The sequence below is a fragment of the Zingiber officinale genome, unplaced genomic scaffold (genome assembly GCF_018446385.1).
Source record: "Zingiber officinale cultivar Zhangliang unplaced genomic scaffold, Zo_v1.1 ctg174, whole genome shotgun sequence".
NCBI classification, from domain to species: Eukaryota; Viridiplantae; Streptophyta; class Magnoliopsida; order Zingiberales; family Zingiberaceae; genus Zingiber; species Zingiber officinale.
In genome coordinates this window covers 143,787-169,724 of record NW_024589864.1, presented here as the reverse complement: position 1 = coordinate 169,724, position 25,938 = coordinate 143,787, and the positions used below count along the sequence as shown (strand labels likewise).

Here is a 25,938-nt window from a genome sequence, read left to right as displayed (position 1 = left end):
TACCAAAGATAATTGCATTTGTTCGTAGGCAGAATAGTTTGAGTGCAATATCGATTGGACAAGAGTGATGCATGAAAATGTTGTGCAACACTTGGAAGATTATAACCGAGTATCAGGTAACGGTTGCAGGTACTAAAACCTAAAGCTTCGATCATAAATCCCTCTTCTTTAGAATTGTACAATTGAGGCACTGTCAGCTTTGGCCGCGCCAATAATCAATTTCATTGGCATGAGGCTGATCTTCTACATCATTTGCAGCGTTAAGGCATGGCTGAAACTTCAATTGCTTGTGTGAGATGGTGAAGTTATGGCTCCTCCAGGAGAGCAAATATCACTTCTTCCGCATCTTCCTGACTTCCTCATGTATCGAATGGAAAAGAACAGTGGAAATGTATCTTTCGCCGAAGCTTGGGAAAACAACCTGTGGTGATTCGCAGATACATGGCCATTGCATCAGCATGCTATTATCAACATTGGATAGACTCTTCGAGTTAAAAATGCATGATCTAGGAAATAATGAAAACCGATAACTTTTGTCTATCTTACTTTGATTTCTAATATGTATTTCTTTTCAATAAAGCACTCAATAGAATATTAACGACTGACAAAAAACATTGTGCTGAATTTTATAAATGAACAAGGAAGCAAATGCAGAAACTTGAGTGTAGAAGTGAATTACCAGACTCGAGAACTCTTCAAGTTCTAGAGTTTACATAGTTTAGCTTAGAACATCTTGGTGTATTGCTTCTAAAGCCTAATAATTAGTCAGGGAAATTTTCTAAAACTTTTATCAAAGTATCACTGGTTGATTTGCAGCATGTCAAAATTACCACATGCAAGATGTTTTCCTAAAGTATTCTCGCCGAAAAGACCAAATTGATAAATATATCAAAATTCTAGAACAAATTTCATGAGTTGTTGAATTTGTGACTAACAGAATGGCTTCTTAAGCAGTAAATTGCCATTAGTTTTATATGCAGAATGTTGAAAAATGTCAATAATGAAAAAGAAGAATAAATAGTTCATTACCGCAATTAGCTTGCCTGCATTTTCAGGTCTCTTAGCTACATGTATTGCAGCAGCAGCAGCAGCTCCTGAAGATATACCAACCTAAAAATCGACTGAAAAAATTCAGACGACATATATGCACTTAAAACCCGTGGCCTTATTGTTCCTTCAACTGTTCCAGGAATACAAACAGAGAATTGAGATTTCAAAGAGGTACCAGTAAACCTTCCTCTAGTGCCAGCGCCCTTGCAGTATCGATGGCCTCTGCAGTGGTAATCTAGTGAATGAATGACTCAGTCAGTGCAAAGTTGTTTGACAAATTAGACCAAGTTAAAGGAGAGAAAAGAGAGAAGGCAGAGCAATGTAGGCAGTAAGCTTTATGAAAATGGAATAGCATACCAAATAAGTAACATTTGATAACATAACAAAAGCTATCTGGAGGTGCTTAAATTTCAGAAACAACTAATAATGTTACCTGACAAGCATAATAGGTGAAACAAAAATATACAATACTAAGGATTCTACTCAGATTTCTCTGCCTCCAATCACAATCTAATCGATTGGTAACTTAGAAAAGAGTGGAGTTCTTCAGCAAGGCATGAAAATTTGAAACAAATAGAATCCATGTTATTGAGTAATAATGTTCGAAAGAATTTACATATCAAAAAATGTATGTTTGCAATAAATCAAACATTTTGAAGCTGTCATCTAGATGTATGTTTTGAGTTATTTGTATGCAAAATATTGCAACTTTTTGGTAATAGAAAGAAATAGATTTTATAATTTTTTTAATACTGAAACATTCAAAGCGTGAACTCGAATGGGAGTATTTTGGCTCTAGAAATGTTGATCTTACTCAAGTACAATTTCATTCTATATACACGAACACATTCACTAAAATTGTTCATGATCTGTTTGCCAGCATGATCGCTGAAGCAAACAAAACAGAGTACAGAGATGCTGACCCACAAATTTTGTACGACATGACAGAAAACTGATTTAAACATCCAGTTACTCCGCACAGCATACTTGTAAGTTGTCAGTGAATCCAAAACAAATGTTTAATTGATCCAGCCCAAATTTCATACCCAAAAACCAATTTACCCAATCTTCAAACAACTCAATGATTCAAGACCATTCAAATATTAACAACAGAAAAAAAGAGTTAGGTTTTCCCATCATATTGTAATTTCAAATGACTCCAATGAGAGTTAGGATGCTCATGACTTGCTATACGACTAATTTCTGCTGCATCCACAAAGTAAGTTAAGTAATCGAAATAAAGAGGATAAAAGTGAATATCTTAAAAAGTAAGCATCAAATGATTTGAATTAACTCGAGACTTCCGAACCTTTATAACCTCGTCAAGTAACTTGACGTCCAGGATGCTTGGTATGTAACCTGTTTAATTTATCAGGAAAAGTAGAAAACATGAGCAGGTGGAAATAAAAGAACGCATGAAAAGACAGGGTATTGATATTGTCATTCACCTGGATTATCTCCAGAAATAACACTGGTTTCAGCAGGTTCTACTCCAATAACCTAAATTGAATTACTCAAAAAATAATATAAGATTGTTGAAAATGGTTGAATATCAAAAGCAATTACATACTAAGCCATATGTAACTCTAGCAAGAGCATCATTACTAACAATATGATGGTTTTAGGAAATTCTAGCTTAAAAACATTGAGCTTTTTCTATCAATTGAAGAATTCTTATAAAAGGTAGAAATAAAGTGCATAAAATCAAATAAATCTAATAGCATTGCATATGGTGTTGATAGATTCTCAATATGGGATTATAATGTCAGCTTTTTATGTAGGTCCAATTAGATGTTTTCCAACATAAGTGTAATTTTTTCAATCAAAAATTATATCATTTAACTGACAAAATGATGCCATATATGTGAGGTTATCTCATATACTTCAATTGCAGATATTGACGCTCTTACATGTCAAATAGATGACCCAAAATGTTGCTTTGCATATTTGTCAATTATTTGGAAAGCATTGAAAAACCGGACCTTGATTTTATAAATTTTCTTGCGGAACATCAACCATTTGCAATGTACTAAAAATATAGGTAATTTATGAAGCTAATAATAAGCATATGCGAGAATGCTCTAATGTTACCTTGATATCCTTGTTCATCATTTTCAGATAACTCCCTGCACCTGTTATGGTACCTCCAGTACCAATGCTCGCAATAAATATGTCAACACCACCCATGGTGTCCTCCCATATCTCTGGGCCTGTGGTTTCAAAGTGGATCTGTGTATTATCCAAATGGTATTTTAATAAAAGCTACAAGGTAGAATCTACCTACACTACGCATCTTTGAAAATACAACGATTTTTTAAAAAGAAGTAATCCATCAAAAACAACCTTGGTATTAGCTGGATTGTCAAACTGCTGAAACATGTATGCATTAGGTGTTTTGCTAACTATTTCTTCAGCTTTGTCCACAGCTCCTTTAATTCCCTTAGCTGGATTTGTTAAAACAATCTCTGCTCCAAGGGCACGAAGAAGTACACGTCTTTCCAAATTTATTGATGCAGGCATAGTTACTATTAGTTTGTATCCTCTTGCAGCAGCTGCAAATGCAATACCAACCCCAGTATTTCCACTTGTTGGTTCAACTAAAATAGTCTGAGGAAAAAGATAGCAAATATATTATATTTAGAGAGGCAAATACTTTTAGCCAGAAACTAAAAGGATCACCTTCTTTGGAAAGATTAACCCCTTTTCTTCAGCATCATTTATCATGCCACATCCAATTCTATGTGTTAAAGTGTCAACAAGCTAAAAATCATTCAAGCAACGGCAGAATATATCAACAAGTTAAATAAATTTTATGTTACCTGTCCTTGACACTACGGCAAGGTTCCATGGATTCGAGCTTGGCAGCAATGTTAGCAACACAACCTTCAACGACTTTGTTGAGAAAAACCATAGGTGTGTTCCCAATTAACTGATAGCAAACACAAATAAAAGAAAACAATTGTTGAGGTGTAGATTCTGAATGAAAAAGAAAAACTCAATTTAAATAACAACATACATTTTCAAAGAAAGTCTGTCTAAACGTTTAAACAAATTGAAATTCACTCGGCATTGTTCACATTGTCATTTGTATAGCATGCATACAGGACTAATAACCCATAGAAGTGGTTCTTGATATGTAGGGGAATCAAGATGTTCTATTAATTTAGACTAAGTAACTGTCAGATCATAAAACTTTTCATCCTAAAAGTTTCATCACTTGTGAATTGTGATAGCACAAGCAATGACTGTTCCCGCAATAAAGGTATGCCTATGTTGTCCAGAAACAATAACTCGCCCTCATCGAACTGTTTTTTATTCCCGTTAATGTTTTATTTCTTTTAGGAAATGAAGAATTATGTGCTAATAGTATGGAAGTTAAGATACCCAATAGAACGTGAAAAGATGTGAATATTACAATGCCTATGAGCTAAATCAGCTAGTCAATGAGCTTCACCATATATAATAGCATCCACATATGTATGCCAATTTTTTCTGATATGGATACAACTTGTCAAAACAAAATCAGCTGATTCTGTAAGCTGCCAAAGGGCAGCTCGATGCACGAAGCTCCCGCCATGCGGGGTCCCGGGGAAGGATCCATTGTACGTAGCCTTACCATGCTTTTTGCAAGACGTTGTTTCTAGGATTTGAGCCCGTGATTTTAGTCACATAGCAATAACTTTACAGTTGCACCAAGGCTCCCCTTCAAGACTGACATTTTCCTGAGTGACAATTTTGGCCTCAAGGAAACAAACCAAGGTATTGTGTGTTGAGAATGAGCTCATTAACAATTTGTATCTACAAATTACCTCCCAGTATGAAAAAAAAAACTTCAGAATCAACACAAGATTTAAATGAAATCTGTCGCAAGATTTATGTTTCTGCGGCATTATAATCATTAACAATTCATATCCACATATTGCCTCCCAGCATGGCAAAATGCTTTCAAATCAACTGCAGGATTTAAATTCATTAAACTGATTGGATGATTATTGACTGGTAACTAGAACCGTCACCCAACTAAACTCCCACCAAAAAGCAAACAATGCAGTCAATCATCGAATCTCCAAAACCAAATCAGACGAATAGCGAACGAAATCCGGAAAACATAAGAAATAGCCGACCAGGAACTACACTAACCAATCAAACAAGGCTCGAAACACTATGCGCGAGTCGAGAACGAACCTGGGTGACATCATCGGCGATGTTGACGGTCTCGACGTCCTCGGCCAAGCGTAGGGAGATCGCCTTGGCGCAAATGGCGGCAGGGTTCCTCCGCGAGAATCCCCACCCGTAGGATGCGCCGAAGGAAGGTTCGGGTCTGGAGGCGTGCAAGCGAGCGCGTCGAGCGGCGGAGAGAGGAAGGAACGAGGCGGAGAGCAGCGCCATCGCCAGAAGGGAGTCGAGGTTTTCCGAGGGGTTTAGCGAACTCAGAGATGGTTCGCAACTCGCAAGGATAAGATGGCCTCTCTCCAAGGATACCTTATTGGGCCGTGAATGCGCTCATTGGGCCCGATAGATCCATCCAAGTCGTCGGTTACAAGTCCAAAACATTAGTAGCGATTTGATTTAATTTGATGTATCTATATTTAATAGATTTTAATTTTTTTTATATAATTTTAGACAAATGAATATAAATAATGAATTAAGATATAAAACAATTCCCTCTCTAAATTATATATTTTTTAAATAATTTATTCATCTTAATGACCATCTCTCATTTCCTAGGCAAATAAGGAAAAAAGATTAGTGGAAGGCTCTTCCCTGTACTTTGGTATGCGATTACTTAATAAATGATCAATTTCAACGGATATAAAATATTTTATTAGGTGTTTAGTCTCTCCCATGCAAAGGCACCTACGTTAAGACAAGTATCCCTGTGATTTATCATCTTTCAAAAAGTGTCCTAGAGGCCCGCTAAGGTAACGACTTCAGAGAACAACAATTGTTCACAACAACTCCACAGGCAAATATCTAGAGTACAAGAGTTGTGCTACAAAACCTCACATTTTACATTACAAAGTTACTATAGGACTATGGACATGAAGGAAGAAAAAGATACCTAGGTTGTGAAATTTACACATTAACTTATAAAGCAAGCAGATTTACAAGGGAACAGAACCTAACTCTGAGAAGGCAAGATAGAGCAATACCTAGGGTTGCCTATTCAGAACTACAACGTCTGCATAAGTATCTGATTTACAATTAAGTTAAAGCGGAGCAGAGCTAGTTCGACGAAGTTGATACCTCGGTTCCCGAGGAAGCGAGAACACAAACTCGTCCAGCTCCTGAAAAGGTACAAGAAAAATAAGTTTTCTGCAGCATTATGGACTCAGAATTACACAATTTTTTCTCTCATTTGAGGTGTATCTTCTGCGTCATTTTGGCATAATTTTGGCATAAAATACTATTGATCATCAAGTTGTTTGACGAAATGATCTGACAGTACAAGAAGAATGATATATAAATCTATCATCATGTTAAGATGTCAAAAGGGCATACAAATTTAACCTTAGTGCTCCAATAACTCTCTTATTTAAGTGAAATCAAGTTATTGAAAGAGCTCACTGAAATTCATTCAACAAGGCATAAATCAGTAAATTAAACCACTGATAACTGATCATAACAAATCAAAACAAGGAAAGATATTCAATTCATGATACATGAAGATGAGTCTACCTTTAGTTTTTTTAACCTCTCATTCTCTTCTTCTAGGCCAGAAACCTTGTTCTCCAGCTCATTAGTGTATGCCTAGCATAAAAACATAGCGGATTCCAGATTATGGTGATTCCCTTATGAACTGAATTACTAATTGTAACTTGCGAAGATATTGACGGGGAAGAAAGTTTAATGGGGCAATAAGTAGGAACTGACCTGTTTCCTTGCTCTCGAACGTGCAGCAGACTCCCGATTTTTTATCATCCTTTTCTGTCTCCTCTCGGCTAATTTGTCCACGATTTCTTCTGAAGCACCACGTTTCCTACCTGGTGTTTGAGAATCAGGAAAAACACCTAGTGTTGACGATGATATGTTTATCTGACCTTCAGGAAACATTGCCTCAAACATAGTTCCAGTATTACTTGGATGAGGAAGTAATCGATTTGATACATGAGTGCCCATCATGCTTTGTTGCCCATGCATCTGCTTGTCCATACTAGCCATCGGTTGAAATTGCTGCAACCAACCTGTTCCTCGTGTAAAATTCTGTGTGTCCGGCAACGGATCAATATTTCCCAATGGATCTACATCCCCCATCAATTCCTGTCCATCTTTATCAAGGATGTCCGCAACCACACCAGCCTTTACTAGAAAAACCTCTAGCGTCATTTCACCAAGAGTAGGCCGCTTCTCACTACCTAATCTCTGTACCTCAACATTCTTCTGCTCCTGCTGAATGTCCCTCCACACTTCATCTACTGTCTTTTTGCTTAACTCGCATGGCATGGTAATGCTACCCTGACGAAGGAGACCAGAAGTGGGTGCATGTTGATCAGCTGGCATATCAACCTCAGCACCAGATAACTGATTAGCCTCGCTCGCAAACACAGTCTTGAGGAGGTCATCTAGGTTCATGCTAAGAAGAGGCTCCCCTATGTGGTTCTGGACTTCATTGAGAGTCAAATTGTAAAGTGATCCTTGCCTAGAAAGGCTTTGTATCTGGTAATGCTGGCTGTCACTGCCCCCATCTCTTTCTGCTGCCATTGTGTTCCCATCCACTAGATTCTTTAGCAAGAGATATCGGTGGCCAAAACCTTAGGCTAAAAACCCACATGCAAATTCTTGAGCAGCAATAAAACAAAGGAGTAGAGAACTTAGAATCATGGCAAAAGAATTCCCACTCTTCTTATTAGTGCTTTATTATCTCACAGGAACAGGAAATTTCACCAAACTATCTGTCTCACACTCTGCCAACGCAAAAGATAACAAAGATCATAGAAAGACTCTGGATTTGATCAACAAGTTTAATCGATAATAGATTCTATAGAAATTAAAACACAAAGCAGGTCAAATATTATCTCATAAATACCGACCCAATAAACAAAAGGAAATACTCTCACATGCAAACAGTGCCACAAGATTACCATTTTCATCAACCGAACTCGATCTTGATTCTGAAAGCGAAAAAACTACAAGCTGGGGTCTTTTAAATTTCAACCATTTATCATATTAGAAATGAAAAAAAAAAATATCTACATAAGAAAAATAGGGATATGAAGTTCTGTCACACACTATGCAAAATAAGAGATTAGGAGTGAAGGATGGAATGACTCAAACAATAAATAAATAAACAAATAAAATGCAAAGGCAGAAATGGAGTGTTCATCAATCATATATGTTGCGAGCATGAACACACAAATACACAAGAAAAAAGAAGCTATCTTTTCTATAAAAAAAACACCTGCCTTTCCCGGGACTAAAAAAAATGCTTACCTTTGATCTAATTCCTTCAAATTAATCATTTCGATCTCCACAGAATTCATTGTTCAGAAGAAATATAAGGACCAAATGTCAGCATTGATCCATTCACTTTGGCAAGAATAAGTCCACTCCATTCAGCAATTGAATGCAACATTGCACTGGGAAGTGGATAGCAAGGGAATGTTTCATTGGACAATGGCATGGGAAGTCCCCCAAAAGGCAACCCCCCATTCGCATAAAAAGAGTAGGAATACATGGGTGCCATTAGTGAGGTCTGTTAGAGGAAGTAGACACAAATTACCTACTCTCCTATCTGCCTAGTGATTCAAACTAGCACAAGGTTAGGAATTGCTACTGATTCAAAGTAACACGATTAGGAAAGAAGTGAAATTCTACCACACACTTCATAACTACACTATGAGGTTAGAGAAAAATGCTACTAAAGTAAACACAATTTTCATGCAAAGATCATATTTTAAGTTTCCAACTTCTCTTTAAGATTCAATAAGCAAACCCACATTTCCTTCACTTTCTGAGAAATTCATTAATAGATAATACAAATCAGTCCTTCCTGTTTTTTTACTAATGCTGATTACAAACTAAACCATATATTTTCTAACAAATGCTGCAAGGTACCTAAGAATCTAGTGATGACAACACTAAAGCAAGATCCTGCTGCACCTCAAATACTTGGGTCCACGTACAGTCCTACACTTTTCTGTAAGGTTTTTTGTACTCCAAACTTATAGCTTACACTAGTTTCTAAAAATATACTTGTTCTACCTTTTAAGGCTCAACATATCTTTTCCCTAATACTTAAAATTTGAAGCATAAAGCAAGGGTTGAGAATGTCAAAAGAAGCCACTTTGTTTCACTAGGCTTCACTTAGGTTCTTTAGAGGTGTCTCTATACCCTTGAGTGTACAGGACATCGTTAAACATCCTTGAGTTGAGATAAACTCAAAGAACAGATAAATCCATAGAGTTAGCCAAATCTCCATTTATAGCGTTTGGAGCATCCAGTTAGTCCCTTTCCTAGCAAGTCACTAGTTTGTTGGCTAGGTTTAATTGATGAGGAAGATTTGCAACATTATGAAAGAGCAAGTCACAAAAGATTGGTTACCCTATCTCTTTACGTTCAATTGTAGTTCAGTTCAGTAAAAGGGTTCTTTCGAGATGTATAGAAACAAATCAAAACTTTGGTTTGAATGCAATTCAGATTCATCAATATGGCACTTGGAGACAATGATTGGTTGTGCTCTTGTCCATAAGAGCCTCTACTTTGCAAATTTCTTTATGTCTTATTATCCTTTGGCAATTTAAAATTGAATCATTGATTTGAACATTCATTCTTTTCATATCCTTCAACAATTACAATCTCAACCTTCCTCTTGTTGCTAATTTGTTTGTACAGCAAAAACAAACAAGAAATTTCTCCAGAACTCAAAATGGCCAATCAATCAACTGATGAAAAACTTGACCCACTAACTTTTGTTAATGCCAGCACAGGAAATCCAGTCATCTCACAGAAATAGTTTTCTAACATTGGACGTTAACATGAAGCACCAATCCTGTCACTCTTGCAGTCTGTAGACGTCATCAAAGTATTCAATCAATATACAAAAGCTATTCCAGACTTGGAGACCACAGACATTTTATGGTTCCGAGTCGTTAGAGGGGTGTAAAATACCAAAGATTATACTCACCTATGTGAATCCTCACATCTAAATTCACAAGAAAACATGCGCAACGATAATCCTAGATTCAGATCGTATGGCAACACAGAACACTATCAGTCATTTCCTTAAGAAAAAAACTTCTACGTCCACAAATGAGTACCTCAGCATGAAACCCCAAAATCTCAAGGTCCAGTAAGTCCTACCGGTGAAACAAATTGCAGTGCACATAAAGACGACATAAAACTAGACAGATCTAAGCAAGTAAACGACCAAATGGTGGTCGATGAAAAATGTACATCGACGGTACGAACCAAATAAAACAGTAATTAATGAACAGGACGAGTGGAATAGCCAAAAGGACCAATTTCCCCTAGATCAAAAATGGGGGCAACGAAGATGGGAAGCGAACCAACGAGCTAAACAGGTGGGGGGAGGGATTCGTAGGGAACAAACCGTCTCCATTTGAAAGCGAACAGGCGAAGGCGGCATTGAACAAGGAGATCTGCTCGTCAGTTGGCTTCTCCGCTACGAATTCATGGAGGAGATCGGAGAGGAGATGGAAGACAGAGAGATACGAGATCTTCGTGAGAAAGAAGAGAGAGAGAGAGAGAGGCGTTGTCCTGCAGATTCTATTTTGAAAAACAAAAAAAAAACGAGAAAATAAAAGATTTTATTTTGTTCTTCGCTTTGGTAAGAAGTAAAGGAAACCACTCGGTCCACTCGGACTGTGAACCGCCTGCTAAATCCAACCGGATGGGTTATTTTTCTTCTCGATTGATCGGTCACAGTTTGCAAGCAAAGTTTAATTAAAAAATAATAAATCCAGCTACTTATGCAGAGATATATATATATAATTTCAATATTTATAAAAGTTAGAGTAAATCAATAAATTACTATTATTTTTTCCTCTTCCTCTTTTAATCTTTTATTTATTTGGAGAGAGAAAAAATATAAATGTAAAGGAAATAATAAAAATAGTACATGACACATCAATTTCATATAATTAAGACTTCTCCAACTTCACTATTCAAAATTATTATCCATATTCCAACCATGTATGATTATTGTTTATCTCAACTATTCAAAGTTGACATGTAAAATACTTCACTAATAAAACACCAATAGTCGATAATTGAATCGAGCATCTTTAAAGCTTAACCCCTTGGTGCTACGATATTTTCAGAAGAGGAAAGGCACCATTCTTCTTCGCCTTCACTCAACAAGTTGATCCTAAAAATATCCAAAAAAAAAAAAATGGGAAATCTAATTTAGTTGGCATTTGCATTTTTAAGTAAAAGAAGAGCAAGACAAGGAGAACTTGAAAAAGAATGGAACCATAAAAGGCAAAAACTAAACCACAAAGAGATCAATTAAACCATCGGTGAGGCCATTTGAGAGTATAATTAGCCAATGTTTGATGGGAAGTTTCACCTTGCAACAGTCCTCAATGGCTAACTCGTAGATAGATGAATCGATAATTAGAAGTTTCAGTATGTGAATTCAATGCAGTGCTCCTGCAAATACACATCAGCTACATTTACAATGTATCGGAAATCATTTGGAGCAAAGGCTGCTCGAAGAGCTACACAACGCCACTTGCTCAAACAAGAATACACAGTTCCATCAATGGCCTATATCACCAGTGCCGCCTTCCTCCTATGCGCCTAGCTAACTGTATATCTTTTTGCACTGCAACCAAATACGAGAAAACCCATAAGGAGACCAGAGCAAAACTAAAAGGAAGGAGAATTACTTCTTCAATTAAATAACTATCAGTAATTAAATAGAACGTAATGAGTTTTGAGCCTTTGCTTATTCCATTGGTACCTGAATAATCGTATACAACAATGCAATCACTTTATAACTAGTTCTAGAAAAATTGTGAAACTCGTTTTACTAGGGAATTACTTGTGCACATAAATGTTAATTATATAATTTCTACACCAAGCATGACTTAATTAGGCCACCAAATCTCCTACTTCAACTAGTCAACTTCATTGAAACTATTATAATATTGTATATATACTAAATGCGACAACTCCGTTTAATCCTACATGTGGAGTTGTGGGATAATGCGATGGGCTTATTAGACTTGGATGAGTGAACTGTCATCAGAAGAACGAGTATTTTATGTTAGTAGTTGGCCTTAACAAGTGAAAGAAATCTCTCGGCTGATTGGAATCTTGTTATGAATGGTATTAGAGCCAGTCTTGTGATGGTTGGAGCTACTATAGGTTAGGTGTGCATGCCACTTCTAGAATCTTAAGAGAGGGAAATTGTAGCATGAAAAGCTATGGGCTAAGAGAGAATTTATGTGGCTTAGATGCCTAAAACAATCTAAAAAAATATCTTTAAATATATAAGGGACTAGTCGAGCCTAACAAGTTAATGGAACTTATTTAGACTAAATGGAATGCAAATTTATTAATAGGCTGAACACATGGACTTTTAATTGATCATCCATCCTCTTATTAGTTGGCACATGCATATTGAGGTTTCATAAATTCAACCATACAAAAAACCACAATCGCCATTTTGATGGTACTTTGAGATTTGAGAACATACTAGTAGAAGTGTAGAACAAACTTTCATTTGGACTTACCCAACTACATTCCTTCGGCGTTGCTAAAAATCAAACAAATCTAAGGAAACATCCTACTTGGATGATATAAAAAATCATTTATGAAAAGTTATATATTTTTTCATTTTCTAGAATGAAAATTTTCATCTTATATGGTAGAAATGAGATGAAGCATAGTCTAATACTTGATAATATAACTTACTAAGAGTAACACGTTTTGAGTGCAGTGAACATAGGTATGCGTCTTCAAACATGGCCTGTAAGTGGCATTCTGCTGCCTACAATAATTTGAACAATTAATAAGAAAAACATATTCATAAAACAAAGTTGTTATAATAATTTCATAACTTCTCATAGAGTGAAAGGAGACAAAAGGGCCAAAGTTGCATATAAGTCCAGCTGAGAAGAAAATATTATCTAGTTCTGAAACTGTTATTAGTCGATACATTTATGCGTGTTTATTTGGAAAAAAAATAATCTCCATATATTTGTATGTGTGTTTGCTTGGAAAATATAATCTACGTTTTCAATTGAAAATGTATCTCATAGAAATTAAATATATATATATATATATATGTATAGCTTATATAAAAATAATAATAATAAATTTTTATGCAAAAGACAATTGGAAAGTTTGATAAGATCAAAGCGCACCAACAGCATCTGTTTTCCCAAAAGAATGCAGATATCACCTCCAGTTTACATACTAATGTGAAAGAACTAAATAGGCATATTATCTAACTAGGAAATAGGCAAAGACAGAAATAGAACCCCTAGTTATATATTTTTCAAAAAGGAAAAGAAAGAAAGAAAGAACGAGCAAAAGATAATATAGAAACTAAACTGGGTTTTGAATTTGGCTTAAAGGGCTACTTCAAGCAGAAACCTAAAAATATAAGGTACTAAGCCACCCATGCTTAGCCAAATCTGCCATCTTTAGCACCCATTCTTTATTCTAGCATAGTTCCCAACATGATCCTCATGTAAAAAGAAAATAGAGACCGAGTGATAGAATCACAAAAGAAAAGGTATTTCCCTAGAGTAGAATGAGTTTCGCCTTGAATCATACATGAAAAGCCATAATAGGCACATGCCCCAACTCCCCTAATTATCCTTTTGGTTTTTATAACTCCAATAGGATGTAAATGAATTAGCTTGATTGATTGTTAACCAAGACATGGCCAAATATAAGTAGGTTCAATTTGGAGGCAATTTACTTCTTTTTCTATTCCTTGCTGTTTGACTGGTCTTTGTAACATGAAATAAAACCACATTTATAATAATTAAGTTTCAATCAATCATTTAAGGTAAAAGTATCTACAAAATCTGACTAAATACCTCTTGAAGTGCAAGCATAGCATCAGGAGTCCACCTAGTTACTTCCCTAGAATAAAAACCAGTGATCTCCCTAACCTATATACAATAACAGACATCATGAGAAGCAAAACTCAACAGCCTTAAACGAACCTCAAATCACAAATCCACAAAAGAGCAGCTAATAACAGTCTCCTAAATGTATTTTGATGGCACGCACAAGTCTGGCAAACGGAGCAAAAGGAATTAGCAGCTTTGTCGACTTCTGAAGCTTCCTAATCTCTCGAAGGGCCACTACTCCAGGTCTAAATCGGCGACCCCGCTTCTCAGTCTTCCTCTGCGTCCCTAAATCCGTTCACATTTTAAGGAAAAATATGTGACTTTATCGTTCAAGTAAAAAAATAATTTATTTTTCAAAGTAAATGTTACAATCAAACGAATATAGAGGATGACCTCCAATGGGAAAAAGATGGAGGGCTCTCAGATCAAATTAAGTAAAAAAAAAAAAGTGAGAACCTTGATCCGCATCCTCCGAGCTGGCCTTCGTGCCCTTCTTTCGTTGAACAACCACAAACACAGACAACGAAATAAAAGCTAAAATCCATGGGAAAAAAAAAACGTATGGAGTAAAAAACAAAGAACAGTTCGAAGCATACAGGAGCAGAACGAGATGGGGTCTCGGCCGCGGTCGCGGTCGCACTAGCTGTCAACAGGAAGAGAAAGTAACGAAAGATGTAAGAAGTTAAACGAAATCAACGCAAATACATAATGAACGGTGAACTGGAAAACCTGCCGCTTTCCGCCGGGCGACGGGAGACCCAGTGAACTGGAGACGCTTCCGAGGGCGACCGGCGGATCGGTTGGAGACGTGCTTCGTCCTCGCCATGGCAAGAAGGGATTAGAGAGGGAGATGCGAGAGGAAGGACGCCACCGCGGAGAGGAGGGCAAAGGAATGAAGGGTTTTGCCGTTTTCGTCGTCCTCCATTTTTGGGGAAGAGAAAGGAGATATCCGACCGTTCGTATTGCGAATCTTAAAGCGACAATGGGCGGACCAGATTTGATGCAGTGTTCGTACCGAGCTAAAATGGTAAATGCCGCTAAAATTTCAAAAATGGGCCGGCGAGCTAGGAGAACCCGGTTCGGGCGAACCAAAGAAAAAATAATTAAATAAATAAATAGGCGGCAATTTACTCAATCAAATTAGGCCTCCTATATTTTTGAAATACAATCTTTTAATACTTTTAAAAATGTACGCTATTTAATAATAATATAACCTTTTGATTTTCCCTAAAGAAAATCCACCTCACCATTACGTACAGTGCTTGCACGAGAACATGCATTTATAATTAGTATTAATCCTCTAATTACTATAATATAATATTAATCAAAAAAATTATTTATGAATCGCATTATAATATGATCTACTCATGTTGTCTAATATTAATCAATGAAAATATCTATATTTCGTGAACTATAATTGCTATATTAGAGTTATGAAAAGTAAAAGGTAATTTATTTTTAATAATAAATCAAAGATAGGTATTTTTTAAATTTTTATCCTTATCTATCTATCTTCTCGCGCAATGTGATGCACAGCACAAAGTCGTTAAGTTTGACTTAAAAGTCAACGCCGGAGGACAAATGTCACTGCGCGATATATATTCCTCATTATGCCTCCACGTACGTGCATCGACCAACCATGCATGCAAAATTGACCCTAAAAAACTTGTACAATACTACCCAAAAAATTGTAAATTGCAAGTTTGCAATTGGGAGCGGTCATGCGATCTCCAACCTACTCCTTCGTTTGGACTGGTTAGAGGAATGTGCCTAAGTGCCTTGGGCCAATGGACAAGAGAGATATTAATTGAAAATGGGAAAAGTATTTTGGCAAATTTATAACTATTGGGTGGTATTTTGAAAAATAGCGTTTCTGATTTAAGCCACGCTGACTGCATGGTCTGACGTGGCAGTCGCACGCTACATTTGTGACTGCTGTGCGCTTGCTATAAATAGCACGTAAAGGTCGAAGGCCCAGATAGAGGCTGAGCTCGGCATGGAAGTCCAGGTGCAGCGAACCACCGTCTTGAACCACCCCGCCGGCGCCGGCGATTCCCGGGAAATACCGCTTACCATCTTCGACCGCTTCGCGTCCAACATCAACATCGCCGTCCTGTTCGCCTTCTCCGCCCCCGTCCCATCCAACCACCAGCTAATCCATGCGCTCTCCAACGCCCTTTTGCACTTCCCCCTCCTCACCGCGCGCCTCTCCCCCACCCACCTCATCCTCCCTGGCTCCGGCGCCCTCGTCGTCGAGGCCACCGTCGACGGCGTCGAGCTAGCGGATATTCTCCCCTTCAAACCGACCCCTGACTTCCTCCTCCTCCACCCGCCCACGGACGGTCCCGCCCGCCACGTGCTTCAGATCCAGCTCAACCGCTTCCCGTGCGGCGGCCTGGTGGCCGCCGCCACCGCGCACCACCGCATCGCCGACGGCCAGTCCATGGGGGCCTTTTTCGCGGCCTGGGGCCGCGCCGCGCGCGGAGCGCCCATCCCGCCGCCGCTCCATGACCGGTCCTGGCTCCGGCCTCGCTCCCCGCCGGCGTGCGAGTTCGACCACTGGGACGTCGAGTTCGTGAGCGACGGATGCATCAAGGACTTCGCCGAGTCGTACCGTAACAGCGTCGACCCCAGCCGCATCACCAACGTGCTCCTCCACTACACCGGCGAGTTCCTCGCCAAGCTCAAAGCAGAGATGAGAAACAAGAAGCTGACGACGTTCGAGACGCTGCTGGGGCACCTGTGGCGCCAGATCACGGCGGCGCGGGGCCTCGAGGAAGACGTCAAGACAATGATGCGGGTGACAGTGAACGGAAGGCAGCGGATGCGGCCGCCGGTGCCGAATGAGTTCTTCGGGAATCTGGTGCTGAACGCGTACCCAGCCACGGCGGCGCGGAAGCTGGTGGAGGGCGGCACAGAGCGAGCAGCGGAGGTGGTGCACGAGGCGATAAGGAAGGTGGACGGCAGGTACTTCCAGTCGGTGGTGGACTTCGGTGAAGTGCTCAGGAAACAGGGGAGGGAGGAACTGGTGCCGGTGTATGACGCGAACGAGGGGAACGTGCTGTCGCCGGAGCTGGAGGTGGACAGCTGGCTCAGATTTGGCTTCGAGGAGGTTGATTTCGGCAGCGGAGGGAAGCTGTGCGGCTTCCTGCCGACGTGGCTGCCGTGGGAGGGGCTGGTGATATTTCTGCCGGCCGTGGAGGGCGGGGGAGGAGTCAACGCCGTGGTGACGTTACTGGAGGAGCACGCGGCGGAGCTGAGGAAGATATCGCATTCACTAGATTAACCGACTGTGTTACGTCTAACGGCCGTTCACGTACGAGCAATAAATTACAGTGAAAATGTTTTCAAAAACCATAATAATATTTTTAAATTATTGGAATTTCTTTTTTTTACCATTATTATTCGATATAAAATTAGTGACAAACTTAATCGACGGAAAATGCTGCTTCAGAGAAAGATGCAGTGCTCCAAGATACTAAATTTATTATCACAACATATTAAGACACCGATTTCAATAGCTCAATAGATTCTACTTGTTGCCTCGTAGATTATGCATCAGCTGGAGGAAGAACATTTTCGATATTTGCAGGCATCAAAACATTGAAGCCATCAATGGCGGTCGACATGATCATTCCCGGAATCTGTGTGTGCCAATGCAGCTCCTTCGGGTCCTTTTGACCCTGTCCATTCGCACAGAAGAAACAATGAGGTCTCTCGAATGGTTCTCGCAATATGAACATCAGCAAAGATGGGGGGCATGCAGTTTGATACCTGATGAACGAAAAGAAGCTGTGGAGGCAAGTCCTGCGGCGCGCTTGCTTGCTCCTTCAGCTTGGCTTTGAATTCTGTTTCCTCCTCTTCGTCCCTTTCTAGTGAAAGATCCCATATCCTGTTTCATAAGAACGGTTAAACACCGCGGGTAAAGAGTATGACAAGATACAAAACTTCGCATTTGAAGATGAACACTCACGTCAACTGATTGTCGGCAGACGAAACAGCCAGAGTAGACGCTTCATGTGGACACCATTCGATGGATGTTATGGGTTGCTTGTGATACTCAAAATGTGCTACCAGTGAGTCACCCTGTGCAGTGGAAAGAATAATGTTAACAATAGCCAATTTTCGACATATATAGTGCTAGAAAATGATCGGCGAGTGTTTTAAGCATCTGAGCAACGCCACTGATAGACATGAATCTGATGGCAATCGGAATAGATGATCCAATTGCATACAAAGAACATCTTGATCAAAAAGAATCAGCTTGGAAGCGCAAACTATTATTGTTGCAACCATTGAGGATAAGGAAAGTCTATAGGATAAAAACAACCAGTAATGTGTATCTAGACAAGGTACATAAGCAATTAAGAAAAAAAACAATTAAGAATAAGGAATTTAGTTTTAATATAAGGTGTTTTTAGATTTTAGAAAGTAAGGTACAGTAAAAAGTATATATTTATCGTATCATCCACCTCTAATATATTTAAATGTGTCAAAGAAGTATTTGCTTACAACTTTTAAATTCTATTTTCTAAGCAACAACAGAAGTTTTCAGAAAAATTTCTAACACAAACAAGGCATAACTAAATCTTATGTTTCACCTCCTACCCAGTTGTTTGGCGAAAAGCTTCTTCCATTGGAAGAAATTGCTTTGAATGCAAAATTCTAGACTGAACTGACAGTTCTCTACCATGCTCACATTAATCCGTCCTTAATTTAATTTAATTTCCATTGTCCGGAAAGTAGGAAGATTCCAACATATGTTTATAGTAATCTAGAATATAAGGTGAAAGTAAGACGGAAATAGACAATAATGATTATCATTGATTCATTACCTTGATCAGTCTAAGATCACGGATGGAGAATGTACCATCATCAGCTCCAGAAGCAATCATACAGCTTGCCAGCCTATTTAAGATTCAACAATATATGCAAAGAAAATCATAATTAGAAGTTGAAGCGCAAGCAGAAGCCTTATCGCACGGTAAATATATACCGATTCCATGATATAACATTAACATCAATGTTGTGCGCCTTTACTGAAAGTGCGGGCGATTTTCCAAGTCTGGTATCCCATATTGCTACAGTTCCATCCACCGAACATGAAGCAAAAACATCAGGTTCCGTTGGACTCCACTACAAAATTAGCAAGAATGCTTTTGTTAGGAACAAATATATGTACGAATCAAAATGTCTTTCATGTCAGCATATGCAAGTGATCTATAAAACTACTTGTAGATCCTCCACACTAGCAGTATGCCCAGCAAAGGGAGTGGCATCGACGTTCCATGTTTCAGAAGGTTCCCATAAGTGAATACAACTGTTGCAATCACCTTCAAGCAAAAATAGCTAATGAAAAGGTATATTTTATAAAACATTAATAGTTAGTTAAACCACCCAAAAAAATAGTATTTACCAGAGACGAGTCTTCCAGGAACAGTAGGACTCCAGTCAATAGCATAGCCCTCATCCTTGTGACCACCAAATTTTACAAGAGGAGACAGACGATGTATGTTATCACCTCCAACAGTTGAGCTGGACACAGATTCAGCTAGATCATTCAAATGTGAACTGATGTCCCAAACCTGCGATGAAATGGAAAACAGTTTGGAGAAAAAGTTACAAAAAAGTTAGTTGTAGGTATACATATCACTTCGATGGCAAATGTCAGTTATACGGCTAGTCGTTAGATTTACATACAGAGCCTGCCATCAAATTTATCTAAGTTGCTTTCGAGCACTCCTATCTTTACCAATTTAAATTACATGGTTCTACAGGAAGTATGCAAGCCATGTGACAATGAAATTTAGGTTGCTTTCAAAATACTAGGTGAGAGCTGTCATCAACTTTTGGATTTGTGGACTAATCGTGGTAAATATTATGCGAGTATTTAATCAAGAATCAGAATGATCAAAGAATCACTAACCTGAACATGACCAGTATCACCCCATGTAGCACATATATGAGGTTTTTGAATCATTGAGCGTATACGGTTTACTCCCCCTTGGTGAGCCACCTTATGCAACTATTATGGAATGAATTAACATTTATTATTTGAAGTGTGAAGAAAAAAAACAAGAATGCACAAATGGAAGACTAACATGTAGAACAGGCTGTGAAGCTTCACCATTCTCGTCTTCATCATCGTCTTCATCACTACTACTCTCACTATCCATATCATCATCACCTTCAGTTGAAGCAGGAACTAGCTCACGCTTCTTTCCGGATATGTTTGTAATTTTGAAAATCCCAATATAATTCCATGATGCTTCCTTAGCCTATCATGAAGACAGACAGACAAAATAAATCAGATATGGTTAGAGGTCCATGTATTCATCAGTTAATTCATATCTTTTCTCATGCCTAAACAAAACGTGGAAGAATATTAGGCCCATATAAAAGGTGGTTCAAATACTGAAAAAAAAAACCAAAACTAAGAAAGCAAATCAATACAGAGTGGGCTCTTTGAACAGAATCAATAAATGAATCTCCCATCTACAAGCAAAAGCAACTGTATGCCATAATGAATTTATCTATGTCCTCCTTAATCTATGGAGGAATTTATACACTCAATTACAGTATAGAAACTTTAAGTTCCAGAGATCATCAGTTTAACAAGTAAGATCTGATAAATCACCGAAAACAACAGGAAGATTATAGATTTAAAGCACTAGGAGTCTCATTTGTTATTTCATTACATTTCTTGTATTCTAAAAGAAATAGTAGAAGCATGATAAAGAATTTACCTAGTAAAAAAAAAATTAGCGAGCTGTAGGTAAGTGATCACAATGCATTGGTTCTATTTCTTCTATTCAATTTATGTGTCAATTGTTGTTTCAGTGTTCTACATAAAATGGTAATATGTCCCTAAGCATGAGCTTGTGACAATATCACCTATGAATGAACTCTAACTTGTAACTTTTTCTTCATTTTGATGTCTAAATATATGAGAAGTACTGAATAGAAATGCATTGCTGATGCTGATACTAGCAGGAAGCAATACTACTACTCACAGAGCTCATCACAGTAGATGAGAACTACTGAGTTCTAGGAAACTGCTGGTCGCACATTACGAGTAGAGAACACCAAATGCAACTAACAGCTTAGAAGTACATTCAGATTGTACGTGTTAGATTTCAATATGCATAAACAAATTAGGCCGCTGCCAGTGATGAACTTAAGAAAACAAAATAAACTCAAACTAAGTATTGAGAAATTCGAAAATAGAAATAGCAGGATAAATACCTGGGTACCGCCAACACCATAAACTGTATGTGGAAATTCAGTCCGTACCAACCCCAGAGAATCATGGACAATGTCAAAGCTTCACCAGCAGAGCAAGAATTAACAACTTGAGAAGTGCACATTAAAGTTATATCAACAATTTTCTTTCAATGTTTATTTCCTTAAAACTATACCTCAAACAGGGCCAGCCAATACTAAATCCACGTAGATGATTGTAAGCGGAAGGATCAAACTGAAGCTCCTCGCCTTCTTCTAATGCATCCACACCAGGTTGCCAAACCTATGCAACATATGAAGGAAAAAGAAAATCAAAACGGAAATTTGATGTGGCAGACCTCCAATCGGGCATGTTTCAACAACCAAATTCGATTCGTAAAAATCGTCTTTTTTTAGTCTCACCTTAGCCGGTGCGGAGGGCACAGACGAAGACTCTCCTTTTTTCGATCCCTACAAAGTAAGAGGCCTATGCTTAATATGCGACCCAAAGTGGAGTCAAAAATGGTTGAAGTTGGGAGTTACCTTGTTCTTCCTCTTGATCTTCTTGGCGCTTTTGATGCTACGCACCATGTTGTCTCCCGCACTCGATATAAGAGATTCCTGTTCAACACAGGAGATTCCTGTCAAATGAGCAATGAAACGAAGAAGTAATGCTGGTGTACGAAGAGGATGGTGTTACAGTCGAATACCGGAGGAGGAGACTGCGACCGTGCTAGAACAGGACGATGTTAGGAAGAACGGCAGCCGACGGCGTTGCCTGGCTCAAGGCTTAATGCGAAGGGCTAGGGTTTTGTTCCGGGTTTTGGGTTTATATTCATTTTGGTACTCCGTATTTATATTATTTGATCGTTCAAATAATTTTATTGTTGTCGACTCGCAAATAAAAACATTTTTTCTCAAATTCAAATTTATCCGAATGCTAATTTAATTATTTCCTAATAATAATAAATAAATAAAATTTAAACATGCCCATCATTCAACTTTTATTGTTGTAATTATAGTTGGATCGTGATCATGATTAAATCATAATTAATTATGTTCCTTCTGTTGATTTATCATCTCTTCAAATTATAGTTTAGGTCAGGGTGAATGACCACTCCTGACTTAACATTAAGTTGCTTTGCCACTTACCCACTACAGACATCCTCTGAGTGTTGGGATTTTCGAGCCACAAAAATCGTTTTTGCATTATGGAAACTCTGAAATCTCATGCCACCGGATCCGTGCGAAGATAAAATTTCGTAATTTCGTGTACAAGTTTCTCTAATCCTAGATTACCTTAGATCTACATGGAAGAAAAATATACAATTGTAGCGAAGCCCTTCGCTTATCCCGCTCGTCCAAGGTTTACCGGATCTCAAAGGTGTCAAGTGAACACCCCTCTATGTGTATCCACACGAACGATTAGGTGGAGAAAAACTTCTTAAGTGTGCTAGCACTCAAGGAGGTTTCGGCCAAGGTGGAGGAGAGGGAGAGAAGAAGAAAAGCAAGGAGGAAGAAGATGGAGTTACGAAACAAAATGAAACTCTCACAATGAGTTAAGTGACCGCCCACTTCAAGGAGAGGTTTTAAACCTCCATGGGATATCAAGAGTCACAACTCTTGATCTCCCTCATGATGTGGCACACACATAAGTCAACCTTGATGATGTGGAACATCATCATTGGCCCACCTAATGTCAACTCACAAATGAGGTGGCAATGGTCAAGTCAAACTTGACCTTTCATCTTCCCTCTCAAGTCAAGTCAAACTTGATCACTTCTCTCCCATGGTTGATCAAATCTAACTATTTGATTCAAATCAATTTAATATAATGAATCTCTATTCATTGATTAAATTGATTCAATGAAACATAATATAAATTAGATCCATTGAACACATGAATCAAATCGAGTCCAACTCAATTAGTTTAATATGGATTGCTCTTAATCCAATTTGGTTCATCACATGAACATAATCCTCTTGGTGCATCATATGAACATATTCTCCATCTAATTGTCTTTTGTGTGTGACCCTATAGGTTATTGTAACGTTAACAATGCTCCTAAACCCATTTAGAAGCATAAGTAATGAGCGGTATCTAGCAACACATCATTACTACCCAAGTTACAAGAATGTTGAGATCCAACATCACCTTGTGACTACTAATTGTGACTCTTCACAATATATGACAAGTGTCCTTCTATCCTTGACATCTAGATTGATCAATTTGAGATGACTCTTCACAATATATAACAAGTGTCTTTCTATCCTTGACATCTAGATTGATCAATTTGAGGCATAGACGGTGTCATCCTCTGATCAATCTAAATCTTGAACTCCAAGTAGACTCACTCTAATCAAATGAGCTCAACACATCATTACTATCCATGCACTTAGTGGTCTCATTCTATCAAGAATAACGATGTCACTCCCGTTATATAGGAGGAATAGATCTCATCTATATCACTCACATCTCTCCGCATAATTTATTACATACCCAGTAATCGCCTTTATAGTCCACCCAGATACGGGTGACGTTTGACGAAGCCAAAGTATGCAACTACTTATGTAGGGAATCATGGTGACTTCAGGTCCAAGGACTAATAGTCATACTAATAGCCACATGAGAAAGTATATGACACACATATAACGATCCATGATACTTTCTCATGGCGGCTCATTCAGTAAACATTCTCCAATGCATACCCATGTGTCAACTTGATATCTCTATATCCATGACTTGTGAGATTAAGTCATCGAATTGACCTACATGCTAGTCTCGTCGCATTAACATTGTCCATGAATGTTAATACTTGACTAGAAATGATTAAGAGTAGTGTTCTCTATATCATCTTGTAAGATCGAAAAGAATTTAGATATCTCCACAATTGCATGATATTGTCCACTTTGGGCCTAAGCCCTCATGGTTTTGCTCTTGGGCTCTCCCCAAAAGGCCTCATCCCAATGGAGATATCTTTTTCTCTTATAAATCCATGATTTTTCCCATGTGTTTCCAATATGGGACTATGTTTGCAACCTTGCAACCCCAACAATCCCCCCTCAAACAAAGGACCATAGGCTTCCCACGTCCGATCCTCGACCCACCAGGTCTTCCTGCCCCTCGGTCCACCCGACCTACTAGGACTTCCTTGCCTAGTCGCAACTAGGACTTCCTGCCTGGTGTCTGGTCCTCTTGATCCGAACATAAAAGCCTTCACTTTCTTTGTTCGAGGTCAATATTGTACCCACATGGCTTAATCAGACCAAGCTCTTGTGCACAGTCGGCGGTTAAACCTTCTGGCAGTCCGGGCTCTGATATCAATTGTAGGATCGAAAAGAATTTAGATATCTCCACAATTACATGATATTATCCACTTTGGGTCTAAGCCCTCATGGTTTTGCTCTTGGGCTCTCCCCAAAAGGCTTCATCCCAATGGAGATATCTTTTTCTCTTATAAACCCATGATCTTTCCCATGTGTTTCCAATATGGGACTATGTTTGCAACCTTGCAACTCCAACACATCTCACTATCAATTCAACCAATCGATTGATATAGATAAGAACCTTCTACTCAAGGACGCTACTATACTTAGTTATTTGGCATCAATACAAGTATAATAATTAAACAAATGTCTTTATATACATAGGAATATGATACAATGAGTCCATACAATAATCATCATATGATTGACTCTAAGGCACTAACTAACAATCTCTCACTAGCACTAGTGTCAATCAGTGTAGGCTCTAAGGCCCAATGACCTAGTGTGACCATCATGCTTTCTCTGTGCCAAAGAATTGGTCAAGGGATCAGCGATGTTAGCCTCTGTGGGAACTCTGCAAATCTTCACATCTCCTCTATCGATGATCTCTCGAATGAGATGGAAGCGTCGTAGTATGTGTTTGGTCCGTTGGTGTGAGCGAGGTTCCTTAGCCTGTGCAATTGCTCCATTATTGTCACTATAGAGCTATATCAGATCAGCTATGCTAGGAACCACCCCAAGCTCAGTAATGAACTTGCGGATCCAAACTGCCTCCTTTGCTGCTTCTGATGCAGCAATATACTCTGCCTCTGTTGTAGAATCAGCAACTGTGTCCTGCTTCGAACTCTTCCAGCTCACAGCACCACCATTCAAGCAAAACACGAACCCATACTACGATCTATAATCATCCTGATCAGTTTGGAAGTTGACATCACTGTAACCCTTTACAGCTAGCTCATTATTGCCTCCATATATCAAGAAATATTCTTTAGTCCTTTTAAGTATTTAAGAATATTCTTAACTGATATCCAGTGACTTTCACCTGGATCTGACTGGTATCTGCTCGTCATGCTCAAAGCATACGAAACATCAGGATGAGTACATAGTATGACGTACATGATAGATCCTATGGCTGAGGCATAAGGGATCGTATCCATGCAGTCTCTCTCCTCTCTAGAAGAGGGACTTTGAGTCTTCGAAAGACTCATACCATGTGACATCGACAGAAATCCCTTATTGGAGTTATGCATGGTAAACCGTAGTAATACCTTATCAATATATATACTCTGACTTAGGCCAAGCAATCTCTTAGATCTATCTCTATAGATCGTATGCCTAGAATACGGGT

At 38.6% G+C, this 25,938-nt stretch overlaps 5 protein-coding genes across 9 annotated transcripts; 1 reads left to right on the top strand and 4 right to left on the bottom strand.

Moving 5' to 3' along the window:
* Positions 1-13: 13 nt before the first annotated feature.
* On the bottom strand, positions 14-5,604 carry LOC122036554 (putative inactive cysteine synthase 2). Of its 2 annotated transcripts, none has more exons than XM_042595907.1 (10): positions 5,236-5,604; positions 3,870-3,979; positions 3,730-3,787; positions 3,394-3,657; positions 3,142-3,279; positions 2,499-2,550; positions 2,360-2,409; positions 1,226-1,285; positions 1,030-1,121; positions 14-421 (listed from the first exon to the last, which is right to left on the bottom strand). In XM_042595907.1, the coding sequence occupies exons 1-9, from the start codon at positions 5,437-5,439 to the stop codon at positions 1,065-1,067; spliced, it is 993 nt and encodes a 330-aa protein (XP_042451841.1). In that variant the 5' UTR covers positions 5,440-5,604; the 3' UTR covers positions 14-421; positions 1,030-1,064. The 2 variants fall into 2 exon arrangements, with proteins under 2 accessions (XP_042451841.1, XP_042451839.1); XM_042595905.1 differs by having other exon boundaries at positions 15-421; positions 1,030-1,110; positions 5,236-5,600.
* Positions 5,605-6,025: 421 nt separating this feature from the next.
* LOC122036555 (ABSCISIC ACID-INSENSITIVE 5-like protein 2) lies at positions 6,026-10,818 on the bottom strand. 3 transcript variants are annotated; one of them, XM_042595909.1, is made up of 5 exons: positions 10,601-10,810; positions 7,890-7,955; positions 6,925-7,808; positions 6,730-6,801; positions 6,026-6,338 (listed from the first exon to the last, which is right to left on the bottom strand). In XM_042595909.1, exons 3-5 carry the CDS (start codon positions 7,750-7,752, stop codon positions 6,261-6,263), a joined length of 978 nt encoding a protein of 325 aa, XP_042451843.1. In that variant the 5' UTR covers positions 7,753-7,808; positions 7,890-7,955; positions 10,601-10,810; the 3' UTR covers positions 6,026-6,260. The 3 variants fall into 3 exon arrangements, with proteins under 3 accessions (XP_042451843.1, XP_042451842.1, XP_042451844.1); XM_042595908.1 differs by having other exon boundaries at positions 6,925-7,955; positions 10,601-10,818; XM_042595910.1 differs by lacking the exon at positions 7,890-7,955 and having other exon boundaries at positions 10,601-10,809.
* A 754-nt stretch (positions 10,819-11,572) lies between these two features.
* LOC122036562 (histone H3-like) lies at positions 11,573-15,038 on the bottom strand. Of its 2 annotated transcripts, none has more exons than XM_042595920.1 (7): positions 14,832-15,038; positions 14,699-14,745; positions 14,559-14,595; positions 14,263-14,387; positions 14,067-14,141; positions 12,931-13,006; positions 11,573-11,836 (listed from the first exon to the last, which is right to left on the bottom strand). In XM_042595920.1, the coding sequence occupies exons 1-7, from the start codon at positions 14,926-14,928 to the stop codon at positions 11,784-11,786; spliced, it is 510 nt and encodes a 169-aa protein (XP_042451854.1). In that variant the 5' UTR covers positions 14,929-15,038; the 3' UTR covers positions 11,573-11,783. The 2 variants fall into 2 exon arrangements, with proteins under 2 accessions (XP_042451854.1, XP_042451855.1); XM_042595921.1 differs by having other exon boundaries at positions 14,559-14,592.
* Positions 15,039-16,098: 1,060 nt separating this feature from the next.
* LOC122036549 (tryptamine hydroxycinnamoyltransferase 1-like) lies at positions 16,099-17,388 on the top strand. The gene has a single exon (XM_042595898.1). It carries the CDS (start codon positions 16,099-16,101, stop codon positions 17,386-17,388), a length of 1,290 nt encoding a protein of 429 aa, XP_042451832.1.
* Positions 17,389-17,465: 77 nt separating this feature from the next.
* LOC122036568 (protein HEAT STRESS TOLERANT DWD 1-like) lies at positions 17,466-22,152 on the bottom strand. The gene is made up of 14 exons (XM_042595926.1): positions 22,034-22,152; positions 21,867-21,944; positions 21,747-21,794; positions 21,521-21,627; positions 21,348-21,426; positions 20,204-20,380; positions 20,029-20,127; positions 19,519-19,687; positions 19,335-19,435; positions 19,099-19,238; positions 18,938-19,010; positions 18,076-18,188; positions 17,877-17,994; positions 17,466-17,785 (listed from the first exon to the last, which is right to left on the bottom strand). The coding sequence occupies exons 2-14, from the start codon at positions 21,912-21,914 to the stop codon at positions 17,654-17,656; spliced, it is 1,404 nt and encodes a 467-aa protein (XP_042451860.1). The 5' UTR covers positions 21,915-21,944; positions 22,034-22,152; the 3' UTR covers positions 17,466-17,653.
* Positions 22,153-25,938: the final 3,786 nt, after the last annotated feature.